The sequence below is a fragment of the Hylobates moloch genome, unplaced genomic scaffold (assembly GCF_009828535.3).
Source record: "Hylobates moloch isolate HMO894 unplaced genomic scaffold, HMol_V3 SCAFFOLD_1, whole genome shotgun sequence".
NCBI classification, from domain to species: Eukaryota; Metazoa; Chordata; class Mammalia; order Primates; family Hylobatidae; genus Hylobates; species Hylobates moloch.
Window position 1 is genome coordinate 46,596,603 of NW_026652276.1, and position 25,695 is coordinate 46,622,297.

The window sequence follows — 25,695 nt, forward strand, 5'->3', positions numbered from 1 at the left end:
ACACATTACTCAACATCAAGAAGAAAGTTTGGGAAATTGTGATAGAACAAGATGTCAAAATGGAAGGTGACCCACTCATAACCCAACATCCACAAGAATAATTCTGCATCTATCCACAGTCAAAAGCCTCTCTGTGGGAGTCTCAGAATTCAGGCAGGAGTCTGTGAAACCCTGGTGGAGTCTAAGACTCTGGGGCCGTTCTGAGAGTGCAGACGACACCCAGGTGGTTGATCTGTCCTGAGTTCAAACCTGGAAACGGCTGTCTTCCTCCTGCCCTCTGGATGGTCCCCAACATTATATCCCCTATAGATGGCCTCCCCCTACTACAGGCTTTTATGTAAATTATTCTTCAAATGCTTATACAGTTCCTTATTGAAGGAAGGTGGAAAAAAGTGAAGAGATAAGACAAAGTCGTATTGTAACTTAAATTCAGCTACGTAAGTTTGGCAAACACAGAAAAGACAGTAGTGACTTAATAATTCAGGCAATTTAACCCACTACCACACCAGAGAGCAAACACAAAATGAGATGTGAGTTTGCTATTTCCTCAAATGCTTTCAATTTCTTCATGTCTCTTAGAGTCAAATTCCCTGAACTATATGTTATTCTATGGTACTAAGGATATGTTTTTACCTATCACATTCCTAAACACAACTACAAAAAACACCTGCAGAAACTGCAGAGAGAAAAAGGGGTAGGTGGTAAGAAGGTAACCATCATTAGTCTCTAAAACAACTTGTTTTCAATTCTGTGTCTCAATGAATATACCACTGGAAAAACAGCAGTCTGTTCAGAAACGGAACACAAGAACTTGGAATTACCAACTAAGGGTCGGTCTCCAATGTATTGCGATGTAATTGGAAAACATGTTTTTCCTCCAAGGGTCTGAGGTCAGTATGGAAATCTCAGAATTGTTTTAAGAATTCATAATAAAAAATGTAACAGGGCAAAATAGGTTTTAGATCAAATAAATTATCCTGAAATGTGACATACTCTACTGCTTTGCCAACATCTTAACCTAGAAAGTGGGAAGTGGACTTCTCCCTGGCTGTATCTGCCATGCTTCTAACTCAACCTGTAGAGGAATGAATTTCCCTGTGCTTGGGAGTTCTGAGGAAGAAGCTTGTATGCCTTTCTCCACATCCTGTTCCTCTCCGAGTAAAAATAGATGATCTGATCAGAGTAGGGACACTGACCTGGTCCTATTGTACAAAAGTGCCCTTTGCTGTGCCTTAAGGCAAAAACTAGGCTCCACAATCATATTTTTACTTCCTTTATTTATGGTTCCTAGACCACTTCTTAACTTGTTGATAGATACAAGGACCAGAGCCCTTTCTGTCACCTCCAGAAGAAGAAGCTAGGTCATTTCTTTACACTGTTTCTTCCCTAGTAGCCTATCCAGCTAGAGTATGGTATAGTTTATGTCAATTTAACATTAGTAAAAATGCACATTTTCTTTTTTTTTTTTTTTTGAGACGGAGTCTCGCTCTGTCGCCCAGGCTGGAGTGCAGTGGCACAATCTCGGCTCACTGCAAGCTCCGCCTCCTGGGGTCACGCCATTCTCCTGCCTCAGCCTCTCCGAGTAGCTGGGACTACAGGCACCCGCCACCACGCCCGACTAATTTTTTGTATTTTTAGTAGAGACGGGGTTTCACCGTGGTCTCGATCTCCTGACCTCATGATTCGCCCACCTCGGCCTCCCAGAATGCTGGGATTACAAGCATGAGCCACCGCACCCGGCCAAAAAATGCACATTTTCTTAAAGCCCACTCCTTTCCCTCTGGCAAAATTCAGTATACTCTGGCTTGACATTACTTCTCATAGCAGTAGCAACATCTCAACCTCTGATTTGTGGGATAAAACAGGTAGACATCTGAGGTCTGAATGACTCACTAGGGGGTCCTGGTCCAAGAAGAGTTCTCCGCTCCCGTTTTCTACCAGAGCTCTGCATTGGGTATCAAGGGCTTACCTAGCTATTAATGTATCTAATGCATTTGTTCTACATGTGGTTATCAGCCCTTGTGTGTCACTCCTTCAATGAGAAATTGCAGACAGAAAAAGGGTGGTAAGAAGGTAATCATCCTTAATCTCCAACTTGTTTTCAATTCTGTGTCTGAGTGAATCCTTCAAGGTTAGGGCAATTCAATAAAACCACACTTGAAGTAGCCTGACACTCCATTTATTGGGTAGTGGGTAGATGAACAGGAAGGAAAGTTGGAGGTTTTTCTAGTATATTATGGAGGTGTATGTATGATTATCTAAGTCTGTTACTAAAAATAGTTTTAAGTGAAAGATTAAATATGAGGCAACATGTTACTCATATATAAAAACTGATAGCCTTGATTTGTGGAGTTAGGCTAACAGCAGTATGTGATAGAGGACAGTATAAGACATAGTATCTGTGCATTAAAAAACTACAGTTTAAGAAATACGGCATCTAACAAGAAAATGGGTGAAGGACCCCGAGAAAGCAAACAATAAAATTTAGAGGAAACAGTAATCCAAGGCATGAGGTAAAAGATGGTAATAAAGTTGAAGATTCTTAACATGATAAACTAGGAATACAAGTATTTGGGCCAGCCATGTAGGAGAATGGTATAAACAAGGAAACAGATTCAGGCACCCACACTACACATTTGGTGAATTGCATTTAGTTGAAATGAAAAACATGTAACAGGATGTACTGCAGGTAACCCTAAAAAGGTAGGTAGAGAGAAGAAGTGAAGGTCATTGAAAGTGTGACTCATAGCTGGGCGTGGTGGCTCACACCTGTAATTCTTTAGGAGGTTGAGGGAGGTGGATCACTTGAGCCCAGGAGTTCAAGACCAGCTTGGGCAACATCACAACACCCTATCTATCAAAAATACAAAAATTAGCTGGGCATGGTGGTGCATGCCTGTAGTCCCAGCTACTCAGGAGGCCAAGGTAGAAGGATCATTTGAGCCCAGGAGGTCAAGGCTGCACTGAGCCGTGATCAAGCCACTGCACTCCAGCCTGGGCAACAGAGGGAGACCCTGTTACAGGGGGAAAAAAAATGTAACTAATAAAATCCAGCTCTATTTTATATGTCAGGAAAGCTACTGGAAGACTTTAATTACATAAGAACATCACATTTAAGCAGATATATCTGGCAATGATATACTACCACAGAATAAAACCAGAGATATAAAGACTATGGAAACTGTCTAAGCAAAAACACCACAAAGGCAGTGATGACTTGGTCTGGATAAAGGATAATGGGCATGAACAAGAAGTAAGATTATGTGTCTGAAGTTGGCAAGGTAAATGAAACCATACAGAATCAAGCCCCAAGGAATTAGCACCAAGTATGCACTAATATATTTCTACTGCTTTATGTAAGAAGTTACTGACTTTTCAAGAAAATTACATGATAAGTTCTATTCAAAATGAGCAAATACTACAAATCAAGACAATTACGCACAAATACAGACATTTCATAGCCAGGTGAGTTTTCAGAAAAATTAAATTAGAAAACACATGAAAAAATCCCTTGCATATTCCAAAGGTGACATTAGTATTTTTTCTTTCAAATTAATGCCATCTCCATTTCCCTCAGATATTTTCCATGTGAATGAATATTTACATCTTAAGCTACTGTTTTTTAATTTATAAAAGAAGAAAACCAAAGCAGTATTGCATGTGGAGAGAAACTAAATTGGCAAACCAATAAATACCAACTAAAATAAAAAGAAATGGTTTATATCCATTACCTTGGTAAAAAAGTGAAAGTTAAGGCCAGGTGCAGTGGCTCACACCTGTAATCTCGGCACTTTGGCAGGCTGAGGTCAGGAGTTCAAAACCAGCCTGGCCAACATGGCGAAACCCTGTCTCTACTAAAAATACAAAAATTATGGCCAGGCGCAGTGGCTCATGCCTGTAATCCCAGGACTTTGGGAGGCCGAAGCAGGCAGATCACCTGAGGTTGGGAGTTCGAGACCAGCCTGACCAACATGGAGAAACCCTGTCTCTACTAAAAATACAAAATTAGCCAGGCGTGGTGGCGCAAGCCTGTAATCCCAGCTACTTGGGAGGCTGAGGCAGGAGAATCACTTGAACCTGGGAGGCGGAGGTTGGGGTGAGCTGAGATCATACCATTGTACTCCATCCTGGGCAACAAGAGTGAAACTCGGTCTCAAAAAAAAAAAAAAAACAAACAAAAACAACAACAACAACAAAATTAGCCCGGCGTGGTGGCGCATGCCTGTAGTCCCAGCTACTTGGGAGGCTGAGGCATGAGAATCGCTTGAACCTGGGGGATGGAGGCTGAAGTAAGTCGAGATCACGCCACTGCACTCCAGCCTGGGCAGCAGAGCAAGACTGTCTCAAAGAAAAAAAAAAAGGAAAAAAAAAAAAAGAAAGTTAATGCCAAGTGCTGGGAGGGTTGTGGCAACAAGAACTTTCAGATATTGCTGTTTGGAAATCATACTGCTTTAGCATGCATACCCTAGACCTGTCAATTCTGTTTCTGAGTGTAAATCTCAGAGAAGTCGACAGGTATCAAGTCTAGAAATGTTCAATGCACTACTATCTGTGACGGGACGAAATTAAAGGCCACGTGCTGTGTCCAATAATAGGTGCTAAATATGTAAAATATGGTGAAAGCACATTTCTGAGTACTGGGCAGAAACAACAGATTAAATTAACTCATCGTAATCAGGATGGAGAGTTTTAAAACATAATAATAAGTAACATAAGGTAAGAAACATAAGGGATGTATCAGGAAAGCAAATCAAAGTGAGGAGGAAGTAACCCATTTCTCTTTTAGAAAAAAAAAATGCAGCTCATTTCTAGCGCTCATTTCTAAGGGCAAATAGGAAATGCCTTCAAAAAAAAAAAGAATGAAGTCCAACATAATATATATGATTACTATAGTTGAAAGTGTATCAATAAACAAGAAAATATTTTTTAAATGAAAAAAGAAAAATATAGGTTTTTAAAGATTATTTTTTGAGTATTCAGCTCCATTCTACCAAAATCACATAAGAAACACATACTAGATTTTTGGGTATTAAGATTATAATATTAAAATATATAAAATGGAAACAGAAATCATCCAACCTTCTTACTTCATAGATAAAATAAGAGCTTTGGAAATAAATGATTACTCTAAAACCTCAGTGCTGGTTAGTAACCAAGTTAAGAACACAACCCTATCTTTAATAACCATCCAGGTAACATTTTTGAACATCAATATTAACTTTCTATTATTTATGAAGAAAGACTGCCTTAAGTACATCTAGGACAACTTTCAATTATGTAATTGCAAACTTTACCCTGATTCTTTTAAAAATATAATCTACATGGTATATGAAATAAAAGTAGATTAACAGCAAAATGTGGCATTTAAATTAGGAAATATTTCTTTTTAAAAGTTATATTTAGTGAACCAGTCATAATCTATAATCTTCATTATAACAGTAGAACTATGTTATTGAATGCAAAGGAAAACACACAGAAATATTTCATCAATCTTAAGGAGCATTTTTTTTTTCATATTTTAACATCATGAAATATCTTACAATTACTGACACTACAGTTGCCATCAGCCATTTTTTTATGCTTGAACATCTCTGAAATTTGAATGCAATTACAATTAAGGAAGTCTTAGATTTGATGAAATCTGGTAAAATTTTTAAGGTTATATTACCTAATTCATGTGGCAGTTCATGACAGAAGACGGCTATAGAAGTACTGATTCCTCCTGTCAATCCAGCACTGAAAGCTGCACCTGAGGAAGATAAGAAAAAAAACAAGTGAGATTTGCTGATCTTAACTCTTCACATTTTCATTAATGACAGATGCAGTTTCTTTTGTCTATCTAAATTAATTTCTTAATATATGAGTGACTCACTTATCTTACACACTATAGTTTTTGAATATATAGTGGGGTATAATAGGTATGTGACAACTAGATAAATAGCTATTCAATAAAAGCAATATTCCATATTGAATTTAATTCTCTATTTTTATAGCCTTCCAACTCACTAATATCTCGGGAATAGTAATAATTTTCAGAACTTCAAAGTAGTGGTTTGATGGTCAACTTTAAGTCTTATAAGTCTAAGATTGTACTTGCTCTCTCACATTGATCTTCATAGGGATTTAAATGGCTAACATCCTTATCAAAACTTTTCTAGACCTAGAAAATAAATGGCACAAAGTATTACTTGTCTGGTAGTGTTGAGGACTGAGGTCTGATTTATAAATGCATCTAGGTCTACTGGCAGAATTATTTATTCTTTAGTATTAACAGCTACTATAGGCTGAGCATGGTGGCTCATGCCTGTAATCCTAGCACTTTGGGAGGCTGAGGCAGAAGGATTGCTTGAGGCCTGGAGTTCAAGACCAGCCTGGGAAGCATATCTAGACTGTCTCTATTTAAAAAAAAAAACAAAACAAAACAGCTACTGTAAATTCAAAAACATGGTCTCCGCTTACTTCTGGGTGCTAAAAGAGTCTGGATCTCAAAGAAAATTATGTATTGATCACACTTAATGTTCTCTTTAACTGGTAATATCAGTTTACTTTAGCAAGATACTAATATATTTGAATTTAGTACAATGAATTTTCAATGTTGTAAATTTTTTTTTTTTTTGCCTTTTCAAAGATATGGCAAATTTATTAAACCTAAGATTGAAATTAAACTGTTCTCTTTCAGGGATATGTAAATGCATTTGAAAATATAATGTTAAGCAGCTTTTTTAATATGGTAACTGTACTTTGAGAAATCAAGTTATTAAAGAAATATACTATAGACATTTGTTTACATGTTCAAAAAAACCCCACTAAATTATACCCTTACACCTCTAAATGTAACAACTGAACACAAAACTGTAGCCTTTGAGAAAAATCAACTGACCAGAGTGATACATAACCGTATATTTGTTAAGCTCTAGCCAAATTTAATCGTACATATTATAGTCCATAAGATTAGCACAGACAGTCGTTTCCAGTCCACTTACCAATTGCAAGCCCATCACTGAAGTTGTGGATGCCATCCCCCATGATCACCATCCAGGCTATATTAGCTATTCCTGTTTCTTTCAGATCAGATCCAGAATGACAGGGGCCATGGGAATGATGAGAATGCTTATGGTGCCACTGGTGATTATGCTTCCTCAGCACAGTTTTGTTCTCGCTGTGGTGGTTATGTGCAGCAGCATGGAGATCGTGCTCATGAATGGTATGTAATCCATCACTGTGAGAATGGTCTATGATTTTCTCCTCTTCTATACAAAGGTAATTTTTAGGAGGGGATTCTTGTTGGCCTTCTAAATCTGTCAGTTCAGTTTCATTAAGTCGATCTTCAGAAACAACTGAGTCATCAGTTCCTGTATTTATAGCAAAGGATATGCTTTATCAACAATTAAATGCATGGATATTTGCTAATTTAAACCTAGACAGAATAGCAGTGCAATGAACATTTCTTAAGTGAATGTCTTTTAGAATTCTTAAATAAATATATTTCCCTAAAATTATTTAGAAGCCATTCTAATAGAAAAATGATTTCTGGAGTTCAATAAAAAATAAGCAAAACAAAACAAAACAAACATACACACACAAAGAAGAAATTGGGTTTGGGGGGAGATTCAAAAGATGCTCTGGACAAGGTCAGTGGGAAGGAACTGAAATCAAAAGCAGGCAAAGTGAGGAGAAAAACTGGAAAGCATGAAGATAAAAGTTCCATAAGAGCTCATCTTTGGACAGAAAGCCTTTTTTTAAAAAAATCACTCCCTCTAGACCCCCTCCTCCCTTATTGCAGCAGCCTACTGAGAACTTTATTAACTGTAGCTGGTAAATTAGAAGCTATAGATTTAGCTTAATGATAAAGAGCAGAATTGTACTTAAAGTGCAGATCCTTGTTCTCTGACAATCTGTGATGTCTGAAAAGCCAGAACCCAAAAAGCTATGCTGATATGTAAGGGCATTATTTCAGGCAGTAAATGGCTTGTGATACTCTGACACTTGTTTTCAAATGCATTTACTAACTGTAGTGTTGACTGCCTGACCAAATTCCAGTGAAACTTAATACACCAAAATATTCCTCCTCAGTCCTATTTACTAGTAACATGCACACTGTGACTGGCTGATATAACCACCCCAGTTAAACTGTTTTCATAATTAGTACTGCCAGCAATAGTGACAAACACTGCAACTTTTCTGCATAAAAAGCATTTATTGCATGCCTACCAGCCACACAAATAGATAAGTTTTTCTGACTTCACGTTTATTAAGTGAAATGTATTTCCCATGCTGTGGAAAGTTTATTGAGAACTTGTATTTCATAAATGGATATCCCTACTACGACTATGAAACATGTCAAGCATCACATTAGTGTCACAGAAAGCACACACCTATGCAATATTGCTTATTTATATTTATTTGTAAAAATTCAAGCCTAGTTTAAAAGATGATGTCAATATTACTAGTCTTGAGTTTCTTTTTTTGAGACGGAGTCTCACTCTTGTCACCCAGGCTGGAGTGCAATGGCACGATCTTGGCTCACTGCAACCTCCACCTCCCAGGTTCAAGCGATTCTCTTGCCTCAGTCATCTGAGTAACTGGGACTACAGGTGTGTGCCACCACACCCGGCTAATTTTTGTATTTTTAGTAGAGATGAGGTTTCACCATATTGGTCAGGCTGGTCTTGAACTCCTGACCTCTTGATCCGCCCACCTTGGCCTCCCAAAGTGCTGGGATGACAGGTGTGAGCCACCGCACCCAGCCACTAGTCTGGAATTTCTAAGAGAGTTCTTTATGATTATACCAGGTAAGTATACAAAAGAGATTAAGTGCTTTTCTCATCACTTATTTTCTTTAAAATCGGCTATTACAGGAAACATTTTTATTTTATACATGCTGTTTTTTAATTAAAATATAATCACTTAAGCTTACTAATTTGATTATAAGGTTTGTAGCATTGCCAGGCGAGGTGGCTCACGCCTGTAATCCCAGCACTTTGGGAGGCCGAGGTGGGCGAATCACGAGGTCAGGAGATCGAGACCATCCTGGCTAATACGGTGAAACTCCGTCTCTACTAAAAACACAAAAAATTAGCTGGGCGTGGTGGCGGGCGCCTGTAGTCCCAGCTACTCGGGAGGCTGAGGCAGGAGAATGGTATGAACCTGGGAGGTAGAGCTTGCAGTGAGCCAAGATCGCGCCACTGCACTCCAGCCTGGGTGACAGAGCGAAACTCCGTCTCAAAAAAAAAAAAAAAAGGTTTGTAGCATTACAGAATAACTAAATTTGGATTTATAAACCAGCAGCGATTAATTATGTAAAGTATTAAATATTGAACTTGAATCAGATTTTTAGGAAAATTATGTTGCTTTTTCCCCCTTTATGCTTTTAACTAATTTGAATCTTTCAAGAGGGATTTTTCCATACTATTTTTTGAGACAGAAGATAATTTGAGGGGGGGGGTGGAGAATGCATCTATGATACTCTATAAATTCAACATTCTTTACCACAGGTAATAAATGATTATAAACAAGATGCATCTTATATAGTATTAATATTCTGAGCCTTGGATCATATATTTAATATAGGACCTATTTTGAATATTTATTCATATGGCTCCTAGCTTACAAGGGCTAGATCTAAGATTATTCCCATGAGAAATGCTGAATTTATGGAGAATAGCTTTTGAAAATGGCTAATTTCTCAAAAACATCTATGTCCAAACATCTACCTTTTTTCATAGGAGGAGACACTAGCAAGCTAGACAAACTATCATAAAAGTATTTGTCGGCCGGGAGCGGTGGCTCACTCCTGTAATCCCAGCACTTTGGGAGGCCAAGGTGGGCGGATCACAAGGTCAGGAGATCAAGACCATCCTGGCTAGCAGGGTGAAACCCCATCTCTACTAAAAATACAAAGAAAAAAATTAGCCAGGTGTGGTGGTGGGCGCCTGTAGTCCCAGCTACTGGGGAGGCTGAGGCAGGAGAATGGCGTGAACCCAGGAGGCGGAGCTTGCAATGAGCCGAGATGGCGCTATTGCACTCCAGCCTGGGCAACAGAGCGAGACACTGTCTTAAAAAAAAAAAAAAAAAAAGTCTTTGTCACGCATAACCTGTGGTCTGTTGCTGATTAATACAGTACTTTTCTTGTGTAATTCTTATCGTTATAGCACAAGTATTATCTCAGTGGATTATCTAGAATAACATCTGAAAGACAGGTTCATCTATGTATTTGCTCTTCAAACTATTGTTTCTCCTATCCCAAGTTGGCTTTGCATCTATCAGTAAATAAATTATTCAGCTGCCTTATTAGGAGTGCTATGAGGGTAACACCTTTTCTGCTTTTCATCTTGTATTTAGTTTACTGTATTATTTAATTTCAGATTGAATGAATGTAAATAGAAATTAAATGTAAATTTGAATGAAAAAAAAAAAGAAAAAAGTTTGTCTTGAGTCAGAATTGCTGTCTACCGGCAAGAGGCTTGAGTTGAAGCCAGTCAGAATCTGGTGTATTGTTTAACTTGTGATCTGAAAGCTTTCTTCCAATAGTTGATTCTTCTGTGTTCTGTTTCATAAACCATTTCTGTTTTCCCTAAAAAAAAAAAAAAAAAAAGTATCTGATATTAGTATAAAATGTGAGGACACAATTAGCAACAATATTGACTCATTAACACCTAAAGGTAAAAATGGTGTTAACTTTATATACAAATTACTGTAAAGGGGCATGAAAAAAAATTTTGGGGAGTAAAGCAATCCACAGATGAAAAATCCAACTATATTTGTTTTTTTTTTTTAAACATTCAACTAAGAGGTTCCATTCATCTACTTTGAAGTTAAGAACAGAGCACACAGTACTGAATTATTAGATGCAACAAATGAAACACGTATGTGTAAAATCTCTTATCCAAAAGTGTAAAGTAACAGAAAGTTCCAAAAAACTAAAGCGTATTTGTTTGAATTTTGTTCATATTTAATGCAATCTATATTTCCTTGAATGTGACATAAAGAAGAGAGTCAAATTTGAGTGAGAATCTTAAGTTTGTAGTTTCCATCTGACACTTAGGCAAGTTTGTTAAATTTATTGAATATAAGAATATTCATCTGTAAAAGTAAAAATAACATTCTTATGAGGATTAAACGAGGTGATGTATGAAAGGACCTATCACAGTAAGTGACTCTTAGTAGTCTTATAGTAAAGACAAGCATCCTTTCTTACCACCTTGGAATTAGATGGAGAACATAATTTAATGTCCTTAATTAATTACAAATACTAATTATTGTACTTCATTGTTTAGGTTTAAATTTTTCTTATTGTATGTCTTCACAGTCTGGCTTTTACTGCTTTCTTCTTTTATCAATGTAACTACCACTAACAACTCTTCCAACTTAAATTTCTGCTTCTAATGTATGTTAATTTAAGAAAGCAAATAATTATTCTAGAACAGTGTTGAAAAAAAGTTTTCTCTGGGAGATGCTTACTGACTGGCATGGCATTTTTTTGTTGTTGGTTTTGTTTATAGGCTGTTAACTATGTTTCAGATGTTTAAGTCTTCTAACTGCTGTATAAGTAAACTTGCATGGCTAGTAGAGCATAAGGTAATCTCAAAGATGGCCACTATCAACTTCCTTCCTCCCTGTATCAGCATTCTGCTCCACCCATGAGGACATGGAATCTACCCCCCTGCCCTGGAATTCTGGCTGGCCTTTTGACTTGTTTTGATCAATAGAATGCAGGAGAAGTGATGCTGTGCCACTTCCAAAACTACCTTTATAGAGATCTGGAAGCTTTTGCTTTTGCTCAGGAAAGCCAGCCACTATCCTATGAAGAAGATTGGTCTCTCCTAGAAAGAGAAGCCATGTGGAGAAGCACTAAGATGCAGACAGGGAATGAAGTATTCTTGGACTTTCCAGCCTTACACATCCTAATCCAGTGGCCTGCTGAATTTTAATGTAATAGTGTTAACAACTCTAGCAAACGGCAAGTAGAGCGGAACTCCCCACTTGAATCCTGGCACAGAGAGTAAGAGAAGGAATGGTTAATGTAAGCCACTAAGCCAACAGAAACTGGGAAAAGTTAAGACATTCACAGGAAAATAATGATATGGACAAGTCCTAAAGAGAAGAAAAAAAACCAGCAACCATGAGTTAAGGAGGAAAAAAAGGAAGGAGGAGCCAATAGTACAAAAGTCAATGAGAAGGATATAGAAATTAAAGAAAATGAAAACACCAGCTGAGATTTTGTTTCATTGCTTTGGTTCTGATTGTCCACTTTCTTAGAAGCTTGCAAATCATTACCCTCAAGGTCCCCAACTTGTGAAACAAGTCAACATCTACTGTATTATTTAACTTGTGGTTTGAAAGCTGTAACAGTTGATTATTCTGTGCAGACTGTCAAATCTCTATTCTACTCAAGTATCACTAATTCCCTTTCTTCAAAAGAATGCCATAACCTTTTCATCTTAGGTTACTTATTGTCCTATTTACCATAAAGCAGATGCCCTGACTTATCTGGCCAGATTCCCTTCTCTGATATAGATGAGAATTCCTTACTATCTAATATTTAGAGTACATTCCCTGCATCCAAGGTGTTCTTCCAGTGTTTTACTTCCCACAATTTCAAATTTACAAAAAAGCTGTCATAGTTTGGTGACTCCATTCTTGTATCAGTTTTCTTTGCAAAAATAAATGTACAAGCACCAGTAAGTTTAGGTTCAAAATGAGATTAAAAATATCAAATTATAAAAAACAAAAAACTTGTTTATCTGAAATCTGAAATGTTCCAAAATCTGAAACTTGAGTACTGACGTGATGGTCAAAGGGAAAGCTCACTGGAGCATTTCAGATCTTAGATTGTCACATTAGAGATGCTCAATTGGCAATTCTAAAACTTCTTTACAAAGTTTGCAATATCTAATTTATTGTAGTGATGAACTTTTAAATACTTACATGTCTTACATCTAATCAACTAAGAAGTCTTCTTGATTCTCCCATCTAAATAATTCCCTTAATCATCTTTTCCTCCCCTATTTCTTCTGCCATGACCCTCATTCAAGCCCCACCACATCTTTTGAATTATTCTGCAGTAATCTACTTAGCCAACTCTTGTTTCCCTGCAGCCCCTTCTGTGTTGGCATCCCTCCCACCATATTTTATTCTCTACTCATCCATCAGAATTAATTACTTCACCTTCCACAAGCCCCTTCAAAATCTAAATACTGTTAGCTCTCTTTTACTTTTCTCTAAGTTGAACTTTCCCAGTTCCTTTTATCATTCTTCTTTTCTAGGCTATCTTAATCACCTCTCCTTTGGAGGCAAACAAATGTGATGATGTCCTGACTAAATATAACTAAAATACACAATTTGAAATAAGATATGAAAATACAGATGAGAAGTAAGATTTCTTTCTCATGATTTAGATAACTACTGGAAATCATGAGGAATGAGTCATAGTCACACAAATAAGTTTTATGTAAACCAGAATCAATCCCATGAATCCCAGTTCAGAGATCTGTTCCAAATCACGAAAGGAATATATACAAAACACACACGTATGCAAACAAAACAGAAACAAAAATAGCATAAAATTGTATCTTAAGAGTAGACTGCACATCTTTAAGATCTTGACCATCCCAAAAAAGGTATCTGGAATTAACTAACAAAGTGAATTTTCCAACTCTTTTTTTGTGGAAAGCTTTACTTAAACAGAATATACCGAAGATAATCACTGTTAGTATCACAAACATGTTAGTGAGATGTATTCAGGATAGAGCTTTAAAAGGCAGATGTGAACTGAAGTGAACAGGGAGTAGTATAAATCATAGTGAATGGCAGCAGCCCTGAATTTACTTTCTTGGAGGATAATTATTCTTAGATATTTTTCATATTCTCATAAATGTGAGGTGAAACAGACAGCTGCATCACAATCAGAGTATTTAAGCAACAGTTCAACCAAGAGTCAAGCATCATCTCCAAAGTGGTGCATCATTCTTGAAAAGAGTCACCATTTCCATCATTTCATTTCATTTTCTACAAAGCCCCCTTAATCTGACTTCTTACCTGCAGTACTACCATTGGTGAGGCACTTCTGATAAAGAAATGTATTGTGTGAAAACATTTTCATTAAAAAATACTACAATAAAAGTCACATGATTAAAAATATTACCTAAGAAGACTGATGAAACTTACTTCTCTTTACATACTTTCACATTTTTATAATAAACTTAATTGGAAAATAATCCAAGTCAATTAGGTATGATGTAACACAAAATAACTGAAACTGAGACTGCTGTATCTTGAGTATACATGCCAAAATAAATGTAGTAACAAAAATGGCAAAGATCAAAGTCATGTCAGGTGTGGTGCCTCATGCCTGTAATCCCAAGTCTTTGAGAAACTAAGGTGAGAGGATCACTTGAACCCAGAAGTTCAAGACCAGCCTGGGCGACATACTGAGAACTCTGTCTCTACAAATAATATTTAATAGTTAGAGGGCACCAGGCGTGGTGGCTCACGTCTGTAATCCCAGCACTTTGAGAGGCTAAGGCAGGTGGATCACTTGAAGCCAGGAGTTCGAGACCACCCTGGCCAACATGGCAAAAATACAAAAACTAGCCAGGCGTGGTGGTGCGCAGCTATGGTCCTACCCACTCAGGAGGCCGAGAAACAAGAATTGCTTGAACCTAAGAGGTGGAGGTTGCTGTGAGTGGAGATCATGTCACTGAATTCTAGCCTGGGCAACACAGCGAGAATCTGTCTCAAAATAAATGCATACATACATACATACATACATAAAAGTTAGCTGGGCATGGTGGCATGTGCCTATGGTACCAGCTACTCGGGAGGCTGGGGCAAAAGGATCACCTGAGCCCAGGAGGTCAAGGTTGCAGTAAGCCATGATCACAACACTGCATTCCAGCCTAGGTGACAGAGGGAGACCCTGTCTCAAAAAAACCAAACAACAACAACCACCACACATTTAATTTTAAAAAATCAAAGTCAGCTTTTTACTCTAAAGATTCGCTGTTACAAAACTGAGACTTAATACACACCAACATCATAATTAAGGAAAGCATATACCCAGAAAACGATAATTTTTGAGTTTTATGGTATAAAATGAAATAAAAAATACTTACTCTTTGTTGTTTGTAGTGCTTAAACATTCTAATGCAGTGTTCAATGATAAATAGCAAGTAAATGCCTCCGAGAGCAACAAGTCCTTTCAATACAGCATCATATTCTTCCAAAAACTTGTTAGATTCATGTCCATGAGAATGTCCATGCCCATGTGCATGTTGGTGACTGTGATCATGTCCACCCTGAGACTATTAATAAGAACAAATAAAACTACTAAACAAGTAATTGAAATGCTATTTAAAATTTTGAAATTATAATCTCCTAAATGACACAGAAAAAATAACTTTCAAGTTTTAAAGTGCTCCCCTAGATATCATCTCACTTAGTCTTCCATTTAATTTGCTTTACTCAGTTGTCCAGAATAATACTACATTTTACAGTAACTCAAAGACACCAACTCAAATGCCTATAAGAATAAGATACATACTACAGTGAGAGAATCAAGCCAGAATAATAGGGAGTGATGGGTTCTTTGTAAATTGAAGTGAACATGATCTACTTACATGCCAAATATTTACTAAAAATGAAACAAAACACAAAAACTAATTCACCAGCAGTCACTTGTGATTCCCTGTAATCTAATTCTTTCTTAAACTGATTATTGTATATTTTTTCTTTTATTTTAAGTTCAGGGGTACAAGTGCAGGTTTGTCACACAGGTCAACTTATGTCGGGGAGTTGTACAGATTATTTCATCAATTTCTTCTCTTATAAATTATTTCAGAGGTAATAAGGTCGCTATCTCTGCATATACTGTGGAAAGTTAGCAAGAGGGTATCCTTAAATATGTAATTTTCTATATTTTAAAGCTTTAGCAATCATAAATGTGTGTATAGAAAAGGTTATGTCTCAACATTATGAAATGTACAAGTATCACAATAGTAATCTTATAGAACATAAGTTAGATAACTGCACTTAAGTATCTTTCTTCGTTCTAAAATTTATTTGTATTCTTTTCCTGTTAACTAGTGGTCAACCAAAGAGATATCTAAACCTCTCAGAGGATATCAGACCACTCAAAAAGGTAACAGCTAGGTTTAGTTAACCCTTCTTAATACAAAAACAAGTTGAACAGCACTTAAATACTGTTCTCACTTCAATAACTCTTACTAGGCCCAGTTCTAAAGGAAACTGTTGCTATTCTTGATGGCTAGTAGAAACGGTGAAACAAAAACTTCATATTCACAGCCTTAAGATTCATTAACCCGTTTATAAAAAAAAAAAAGAAAAAGCAATGCCATACATTGCTGTAGATACTAAATCTGAAATTCTCAACCGAGAGTGCAGAAAAGAGGAGATATACACAACACACAAATACAATCCTGTCTCCCAAATTCTCTAGAAGGGAAATACTCAATACTTCAATGTTATATTTGGAAAAGAAAAATCCCCATTGTTTTCATAATTTGAAGTAAAAATAGTAAGATTGAATTAAATACTCTTAGCTGGTGATAGACAGCTATCTACCAATTGATAGGTTATAGAGAGCAACTTTTAAAAAGGTTGGTAAGCATGGTACTAGGAATATGGGCTTGTGATCATATAATTAGAAGTGTCCCCAAAGAGAAGAAAAGGAGTGGTATGCCAGGTGAAAAGATAAATGCCCCCATGTATAAAGAGCTAAGTGTAAAACAGTGCACTGAGTCTATCTGCCTACTCCCACTCAAAGATGCTGATGACATATCACCTACAGGCATAATCATTACAACATATCTTATGCATTTCTCCTAAAGGCTAACCTCATATGCTACACAGATAAAAAAGACCACTGACTGCTACTGATATTGCAAATTTTAATCCAATGAGTTTTTTTTTAAAGACTATTGAAAGCAAAGTTGACCTAATGATTCAATTTATTTAAAAAATATTGCTATTAAAACTCTGAAAATGGAGAAAAAAATACTTCATCCTATAAGCAAATAAAACAATACAAATACTAGATTACTGTGCTATAGCTTGCTAATGAAGGACCCTTTCAGCTTAAATATTTTTATTTTAAATTTTTAAAAACATTAAAAACATTTCTTACATGGGGCAGTAGATGAAGAAGGGCGTCTCCACTCATTGTTCCTACAGCTAATGCAACAAGGAATGTAAGAAGGAATTTGAAGCATCCTTGGTTAATGATAGGAACCAAGATCACGCCTAGCAAGGAAAGCAGGCTAATGACAGTGATAGAAATGATACCACAAATCCAGGCTGTAGAAAAGAAATTAAGAGTCAACATTAGTATAACAATTTAAACCAACAGACTATCAAAAAGAATAAAAATATAAGATAAATGAATCGTAGAAGGTAGACTATTTTACCCAGATTATGAAAGCTTTATGGCATTGTTTAAAAAAAAAACAAAAATATGACATATAACTAACTTAAACATTTTTAAAAAGAATTAAGACACTCAAATCAAGTTATAAATAGTACCTTCAATGGCCCACGAGATTAGAACCAGTGACTTAAAATGACTGAAGGCTGTGATTCACTTAATAGCTAAACTATAAATAAAAATTTCCCGAAGTCTAAAGGCAGAGCCACAATAATAAAGCTGTTTATTTAAAGAATTGTAAAACTCACCTGAGAACATTAAAAAAGCCAAGTATCTATTTAATGTGTTATAATCTTTGTAAATCTTTCTAATACAGAGTTTAAGAAATGTAACATAGCCCCAGATGGAAATATATTCATATGATGAGATAACAAAAAAGTCTTATTACTGGTAGCTTTATTGTTACAAATGTTAGTTCAGTCCTATTTTTGTTTTTTTTTTTTTTTTTTTTTTCTCCACACCTGGTTCCGAACTCCCATTCCTCCAATTTGGGTTTCTGCAACAATTTAACACTTTAAAAAAAAGTCACTATATGATTTTAACTGGCTCAGAACACAAGAGAAATGTTTTCACAATATGACTTAAAGAAAAATAGGTATGGTGGGGAAGGGGAATTCTGTATACATGTCTTTATCTAGGTCATTCGCAAACAGGTAAGACATCAGAAATATATGCCAGTGGTTTGGGGGCTGGACATTTTCACTACAATTTCTATTACTGGCCTAAAATGAAATAGAAATGTTATTAGTTTTTAAAATTCTGCTTATTTTAAGATCTATCTACAGAAAATCTCACTGAAGAGCAATAATTTTATGAAGATTTTAATCTAAAATACTATTTTTCAAATCAAATCTAAGAGGACTATAAATCTGCTGAAAGACTTTATATTAAGTCTGTGATACAATATTGAAAAAATACATCTCTTCATCAAAATAACTCAAAATTTTCAACAACAAGGAAAAGTAAAGATAGGGAGATGATACTAACTGTCCCACTAAAGGCTGAACTTTATCAATAAAACTGTTTTATCCAATGGGCATTGTATTCACAATATCCGGTAATGTTAACACTATAGCCAATACTCATTAGCTCAATTATCTCACTGAATTAAAACAACAGATCATCTATCACTAATAGAAGCTCTGTGGCTTCCCCTGTATCTTAAAAGATAATTACTATCACATAAATATAGGTAACCTAAGAGGCAAAATAAGATTCAAACACAACCAGTATTAGAGGGCTGAGGATCTACCCACTAGACTTGGATTCAATGGCTTCAATCCTTGCAAGGATTTTGGATTAAGGAAGGAGCAGGAACTCAATTCTTGAGGAACCAGGATCATATTTATTACAAAAATAATATATCCTGGTTAGTGGAAAGAAAGGATGAGGAGGATTGTGGCCCGGCGTGGTGGCTCACGCTTGTAAACAGCACTTTGGGAGGCCGAGGCAGGTGGACAGCTTCAGTCCAGGAGTTTGAGACCAGCCTGGGCAACACGGTGAAACTCCATATGGACTAAAAATACAAAAATTAGCCAAGCGCGGTGGCACATGCCTGTAGCCCCAGCTACTTGGGAAGCTGAGGTGGAAGGATCGCTTGAGCTTGGGCAGCGGAGGTTGCAGTGAGCTGAGACTGTGCCACTGCATTCCAGCCTGGGTGACAAAGTAAGACCCTATCTCAAAACAAACAAACAAACAAAACACAGAGGCAGGGGTGGGGCAGTGATTGCTCTATTGTTGGGATGACAAACCACGGGGAACTGATGTCAAAAACCTTATTCTAGAAAGAAAAAATATATGCTCAAATAAGATTTACAGGCTAACTTAATGATGATCACCAGGCTAGTTTGTTTGTCCCGTTTATACACAGGAAAAATAAAATCAGTGGAAGAACTTAATGAAATAAGTCAGAAGTAGTCATAGGTATAAATTTTAGACACGAGGTCTTAATCAAAATGGTTTGTCAAAACTACTGCAGCTCTCTAGATCCAATCATATTGAAGAAAAAAACAGAGATAAAAAGGACAGGGAACTTACAATAACTACATGGGACAAAGTGAGTTGGTAACAAAAGCATTAACCTGAAGATAAACTGTATCTTACACAGTAATATATAACTCTCCCTTTACAAATATATTTCTCCTTATTATTTTGGCAAAAATCTAATATAGAAGCAACTTTTCTAAAAGCAACAGCCTAAAAGCAACTTCAATTAAGAACTTGAAAATGTGCACTCTAAACTACTTGGAAAAGCCAGTATTTCATACTCTAAGATACTCTAGGAGAAAAAATAAAATATGTTTACTTACTAATGTAAATATATGTGAATGGGGACTGCCAAAACTACAGACGAGACCCCAAATACACAAGATATACAAAGTAAACACCTGATAACCCTTCATAGTTATTAGAAATTTTTATTAATCGGAATTATTTTAGCCAAGAATGCACTAGAATTAGTCACCAAAATTACCCAGTAAAAATATTTTAATGGCTCAGGGTCCTTTGCTTACGCCTGTAATCCAAGCATTTTGGGAGGTTGAGGCAGACCAGCCTGGGCAACATGGCAAAACCCCATCTCTGCAAAAAATATAAAAATTAGCCGGGCGTGGTGGCATGTGCCTGTAGTTCAAGCTCCTTGGGAGGCTGAGGTGAGAAGATGGCTTGAGCCTGGGAGGCTGAGATTGCAGTGAGCCAAGATCATGCCACTGCACTCCAGCCTGGGCGACAGAGTCAGACCCTGTCTCACAAAAAGAGTTCTTTTGTGGAATAGTGTTTTGATAAAAAGAAAACTTAAAATAAATCAATAAATAGTTTCTGTATTACTTTGAACATTTTAACTCTTTAAAAATATTTTTCTATTTCTTTTAGAGGAAATATGTATAGCATACTTGCTATATAAAATATTTTAAAGACTACCTTCAAAAGATTTTTAACTGACTAAAAAAAAGACCTAAATTCTAGGACTAAAATTGATCCTATATCTTTTGATAACTTTGTTTTTGCATATAAAACATAGAGGGCACAACTGGAAATATTATAACAGTTAATTACTCCTTCATATATAGATTGCCTTGATTGACAGAGTTGAAAATTATAAAAATATTTTCAAAGATGCCAATTATTCTGCCCCTTTAAAAACAGAATCGTTCTAAATTATTTACTTGTGAGTAGCTACTTGAACTGGCCAAATACTAGCTATTGTCATATTATACTGCTAGAAAAAACTTTAATAATCTGGCATTTCTCAAACTGAGCTCACTGGTTCTATGAGATAGGGGGTATTTCAAAGGGGAGGGAGGAGAAATTTGATTATCAAGTAAGTTTTGGTAATGCTGAATTACACAGGTTCCTTCAGAGCCTCTAACAGTTTAATAAGCAATGTGAATCTCTGAAAGAAGAATACAATATGCAGCATTTTCCCAACTTATCTGATCATGGAATTTATTAGTATAGGAGAGGGTCTTCAAAAACTTCATGGAAAATGCATATTATGAAAAAAATCAATTTACTTGTGCCCTAATTGAAAAGGACCAACAATTAACAGCACAAACAATACTCAACACCACAGACATCTCAGCTGGTTGAGCTAACACAATTCTGACAGAAAAAATAAAGTTGAACAAACTTTCCAGTCAACTGGTGCCAAAACTCCTGTGCCCAAATCAGCTGTAGACAAGAGAAGAACTTTCCGTAGAAATTTTAAACAAGTGGGAGCAGGATCCTGAAGTATTTCTTTGAAGAATTGAAGAAGGAAATGAAACATGGCCTTAATAGTATGATCTTGTAATTAATGCCAATGAACTGTATACTTAAAAATGGTTAAAAGAGGAGGATTCTGGAAAGACTGTGGAGTAGGAAGCACCAGAAATCTGTATGCCCCCTAAACTGTAAATGAACTCAAAATCTGTCTGTTAACTACTTTGGAACTCTGTAGTCTATTGAAGGCTTGCAACTTCTAGGGGAAAGCTTGATGGTAAAATGTGGTTAATTTTGATCAATTTCAGCTCTTAGTTTAGTGGCAGCTACCCATCTGCCACCCTTAGTCCTTTGAAAGGAAGCTGTGCCTGGTGTCCTGAATCAATCTACAGGACCCTACAATTACAGGAGCTAGAGTAGACAAAATGTATTTTGCTTGCAAATATTGAGGATCTGTACTCTGATCACTGATTCTGATCACAGAAGTACAGACAAAGAGACAGGTGGCCATGTTGCTGTACCTCTCCTCATTTTTGCAAATCTCTCTCCTGGCTAAAGTGACTTCCAGGGGATTTAAAAGGCTAGCACCTCTTTTTCCTCCCTTCTTTTTTTCTCTTTTTTCCCTTTTGGGAGCCAGACAATAAATATTGGAAAATTAAAAAATAACTGCATACTTGGAGAAAATTAGAAAGTAATCATGCATGCCTAGGGAAAAGCACAGGCTCAAAAAGGACCTGTGAAGATAGGCTAGGTGCAGTGGCTGATGCCTATAATCCTAACACTCTAGGAGGCTGCAATGGGAGATCACCTGAGCCCAGGAGTTTGAGACCAGCCTGGGCAACATGACAAAAACCCATCTCTACTAAAAATACAAAAACTAGCTGGGCATGGTGGAACATGCCTGTAGTTCCAGCTACTCTGGAGGTTGAGGCAGGAAGATCACCTGAGCCCAGAAGGTCAAGGCTGTAGTGAGCCATGATCATGCCATTGCACTCCAGCCTGGGTGACAAAGTGAGATCCTGTCTCAAAAAAAAAAACAAAAAACAAAAAAACCTGTGAAAATCTTATGTTTATACCACAGAGACAGCACAAAACAATAACCCTCCCCAACCCAAATTAATAACAAACAAACACAATTTAACAAGAAAATAGCAAACCCTGGGGAAGGGGAAGAATCTGAGTTCCAGAGTTAGCATATTACTAGAATCAAATGTCCAGTTTTCAAAAAACCAGAAGGCATACAAAGAAACAAAAAAGCAAGGCACATTCAAAAAAAAAAGAATGACAGAAACTGTCCCTGAAAAAGACCTAATGGCAGATCTACTAGACAATGACTTTAAAACAACTGTCTGAAGGATGCTTAAAAAAAAAAAAAAGTCAAGAAGATAATGTATAAACAAAATGGAAGTATCAATAAAGGGGTAGAAAAAGTAAAGATAAATCAAAAAGAAACTCTGGAACTGCAAAGTACAATAACTAAAATGAAAAATTCACTAGAGAGATTCAAAGGCAGATTTGAGCAGCCTGAAGTATCAGTGGACTTGAAAACAGGACAATGGAAATTAGTGACGCTGAAGAACAGAAAGAAAAAATATTGACTAGAAATGAACAGAGCCTATGGGACCTGGAGGGTACCACTAAGCCGACCAACATCCATATACACTGTAGAAGTCAAGTAAGATGGGGGGGGGGGGAAGGGAGGGGCAGCAAGAATATTTTAAGAAATAATGGCTAAAAACTTCCCAAATTTGATGAAGGGCATGAATATAAACATCTAAGAAGCTAAATGAACTCCAATAAGAGGAACTCAAGAGACCCACACCAAGACATATTACAATCAAGCTCTTGAAAGACAAAGAGAGACTCCTAAAAGCTGCAAGAGAGCAACTCATCACATATAAGAAGCTCTCAATAAGATTACAAGCAGATTTCTCAACAGAAACTTTGTGGGTCAGAAGGCAATAGACCGATATATTCAAAGTCCTAAATGAAAAAACAAAACTGTCAACCAAGAATCCTATATGCTGCAAAACTGACGTTCAAAAGTGAGGGAGAAACTAAGACATTCCCAAGTAAACAAAAGCTGAGGGAGTTTGTTGCCACTAGACTTGCCCTGTAAGAAATAAGAGAGTCCTTCAGGGGGAAAGGACACTAAACAGTAACCTGAAAGGTGTGGAGAAAGGTGTGGAGATGAAGTTGTAAAGGAGCAGAATTTTTGTATGCTATTGAAGTTAAAATGATATAAATTCAAATTAGACTGTTTTAACTTCAGGCTGCTAAATGTAATCCCCATAATAACCACAAGAAAACAGCTATAGAATATACACAAAAGGAAATGAAAAAGGAATTTAACCTTTTCACTACCAAAAAAAGTCAACTAAACATAATGGAAGACATTAGCAGTGGGAATGAAGGACAAAAAAAGCATTAAGGCATATAGAAAAACAAACAGCAAAATAACAGAAGTCCTTCCTTATCAGTAATTACTTTAAATGTAAATGGATTAAACTCTCCAATCAACTGACAGAAATTGGCAGAATGAATGTTATATACAAAAATCATTTACATCAAAACACAAAGGTTGAAAGAGAAAAAATGGAGAAAAATAATGAAAAAAAAGGGGGTTAATCAAAGCACATTTTTTTTTTTTTTTTTTGAGACGGATCTTGTCCCCAGGTTGGCAATCTCGGTCACTGCAACCCCTCTGGTTCACCTTCTCTCTCCTCACCTCTGATTAATGGACTACAGGCCCCCCACCACCCCGGCTAATTTTTTGTATTTTAAAATCGATCTCCTGACCTCGTGATCCGCCCACCTTGGCCTCCCAATGTGCTGGGATTACAAGCGTGAGCCACCGCGCCCGGCCAAAGTAGACTTTAAATCAAAAAAGGTTACAAGAAACAAGGAAGGACAGCGATAAAACAATTATAAACATTTATGTACCTAAAAATAGAATATCAAAATATACAAAACAAAAATTGTCACAAATGAAGGGAGAAATAAACAGTTCTACAATAATAGTTGGAGACCTCAGTACTCTACTTTCAATAATGAATAAAACAGCTATCCAGCAGATAGGCAAGGAAATAGAGGACTTGACACAATAAACCAACTAGATCTAATATACATATAAGGAACGCTACTCAAAACAGCACTAGAAACATTCGTCAGTGCACATGAACATTTTCCAGGATAGACCATGTATTAGGTCGCAAATTAAGTCTCAACAGATTTAAAAATATAAATATAATACAAAGTGTCTTCTCCTACCATAATGGAATAGTTAGAAATCAACTACTGAAGTAAAACTGGAAAATCTACAAATTTATAGAAATCAAACAACATATTCTTAACAAGTGGATCAAGGAAGAAATTACAAGGGACATTAGAAAATACTTAAGAGACAAATGAAAACGAAACCACAACCAAAACTTATGGGATACATCTAAACTAGTGCTAAGGGAAAAAAAGATAATTATTAACACTCACATGAAAAAACAAGTAAGATCTCTAACCAAAAACTTAACATTACACTTAAGGGACTAGAAAAAGAAGAACAAAATAAGCCAAGACTAGCAAAAGGAAGAATATAATAAAAATTAGAGCAGAGGTAAATGAATAGAGAGCAGAAAAACAAAATCAATGAAACCTATAGTTGATTCTTGGAAAAGATCACAAAATCGACAAACCTTTAGCTAGACTGACTAAGAAAAAGAGAGAAGATACAAATTACTAAATTCAGAAATTAAAGTGGGAATGTTACTACTGATTACAAAGAAATAAAAAGGATTATAATAGAATACTATGAACAGCTATAAACCTACAAACTGGATAACCTATATGAAATGGACAAATTCCTGGCAACACAAAACCTACCAAGACTAAATCATGAAAAAACAGAAAATGGGAATAGACTATAACTGGTAAGACTGAATCAGAAATCAAAAATCTTCCAACAAAACAAAGTCCTGGACCTGATAAATTCTACCTAACATTTAAAGAAGAACTAATACCAATCCTTTTCAAACTGTTTCCAAAAAAATCAAAGAGGAGGTAACACTTTCTAACTCATTCTATGAGGCCAGCATTACCCTGATACTAAAGATATCAAAGACACTACAAGAAATGACAACTACAGACCAATATCCCTCATGAACACAGATGTAAAAATTCTCAAAGAAAAAAAAAACTAGCAAACAAAATCCAGCAACATATTAAAAGGATTATACAACATGACTAAGTGGGATTTATTGCTGGAATGCAATAAAAGTTCAATATATAAAACTCAATATGTATTAACAGAATAAAGAAAAAAACACCCACATGATCATCTCAATGAACAGAAAAAGCACATGACAAAATTCAATATCCTCTCATGATCAAAAGACTCAACAAACTAGGAACAGACAGAAACAACCTTACATAATAAAAGCCATATATGAAAAACTCACAGCAATCATCATACTCAATGGTGAAAGACAAAGCCTTTCCTCTAAGATGAACAAAACAAGGATGCTTGCTTTCATCACTTCTATTCAATATAGTACTGGAAGTTC

The 25,695-nt window shown here is 36.2% G+C and overlaps 1 protein-coding gene across 8 annotated transcripts in view; it reads right to left on the reverse strand.

The window, feature by feature from the left end:
• The window catches only part of SLC39A10 (solute carrier family 39 member 10), a 133,366-nt gene that overhangs the window by 13,899 nt on the left and 93,772 nt on the right, over window positions 1-25,695 (reverse strand). For all 8 annotated transcript variants that reach the window (XM_058440042.1, XM_032755102.2, XM_032755100.2 and 5 more), the window contains 5 exons: window positions 17,144-17,313; window positions 15,114-15,302; window positions 10,453-10,573; window positions 6,984-7,352; window positions 5,669-5,749 (listed from right to left, as the gene is read on the reverse strand). In XM_058440042.1, the coding sequence (XP_058296025.1) occupies window positions 5,669-5,749; window positions 6,984-7,352; window positions 10,453-10,573; window positions 15,114-15,302; window positions 17,144-17,313 (930 nt within the window). The remainder of the gene's footprint in view (window positions 1-5,668; window positions 5,750-6,983; window positions 7,353-10,452; window positions 10,574-15,113; window positions 15,303-17,143; window positions 17,314-25,695) is intronic.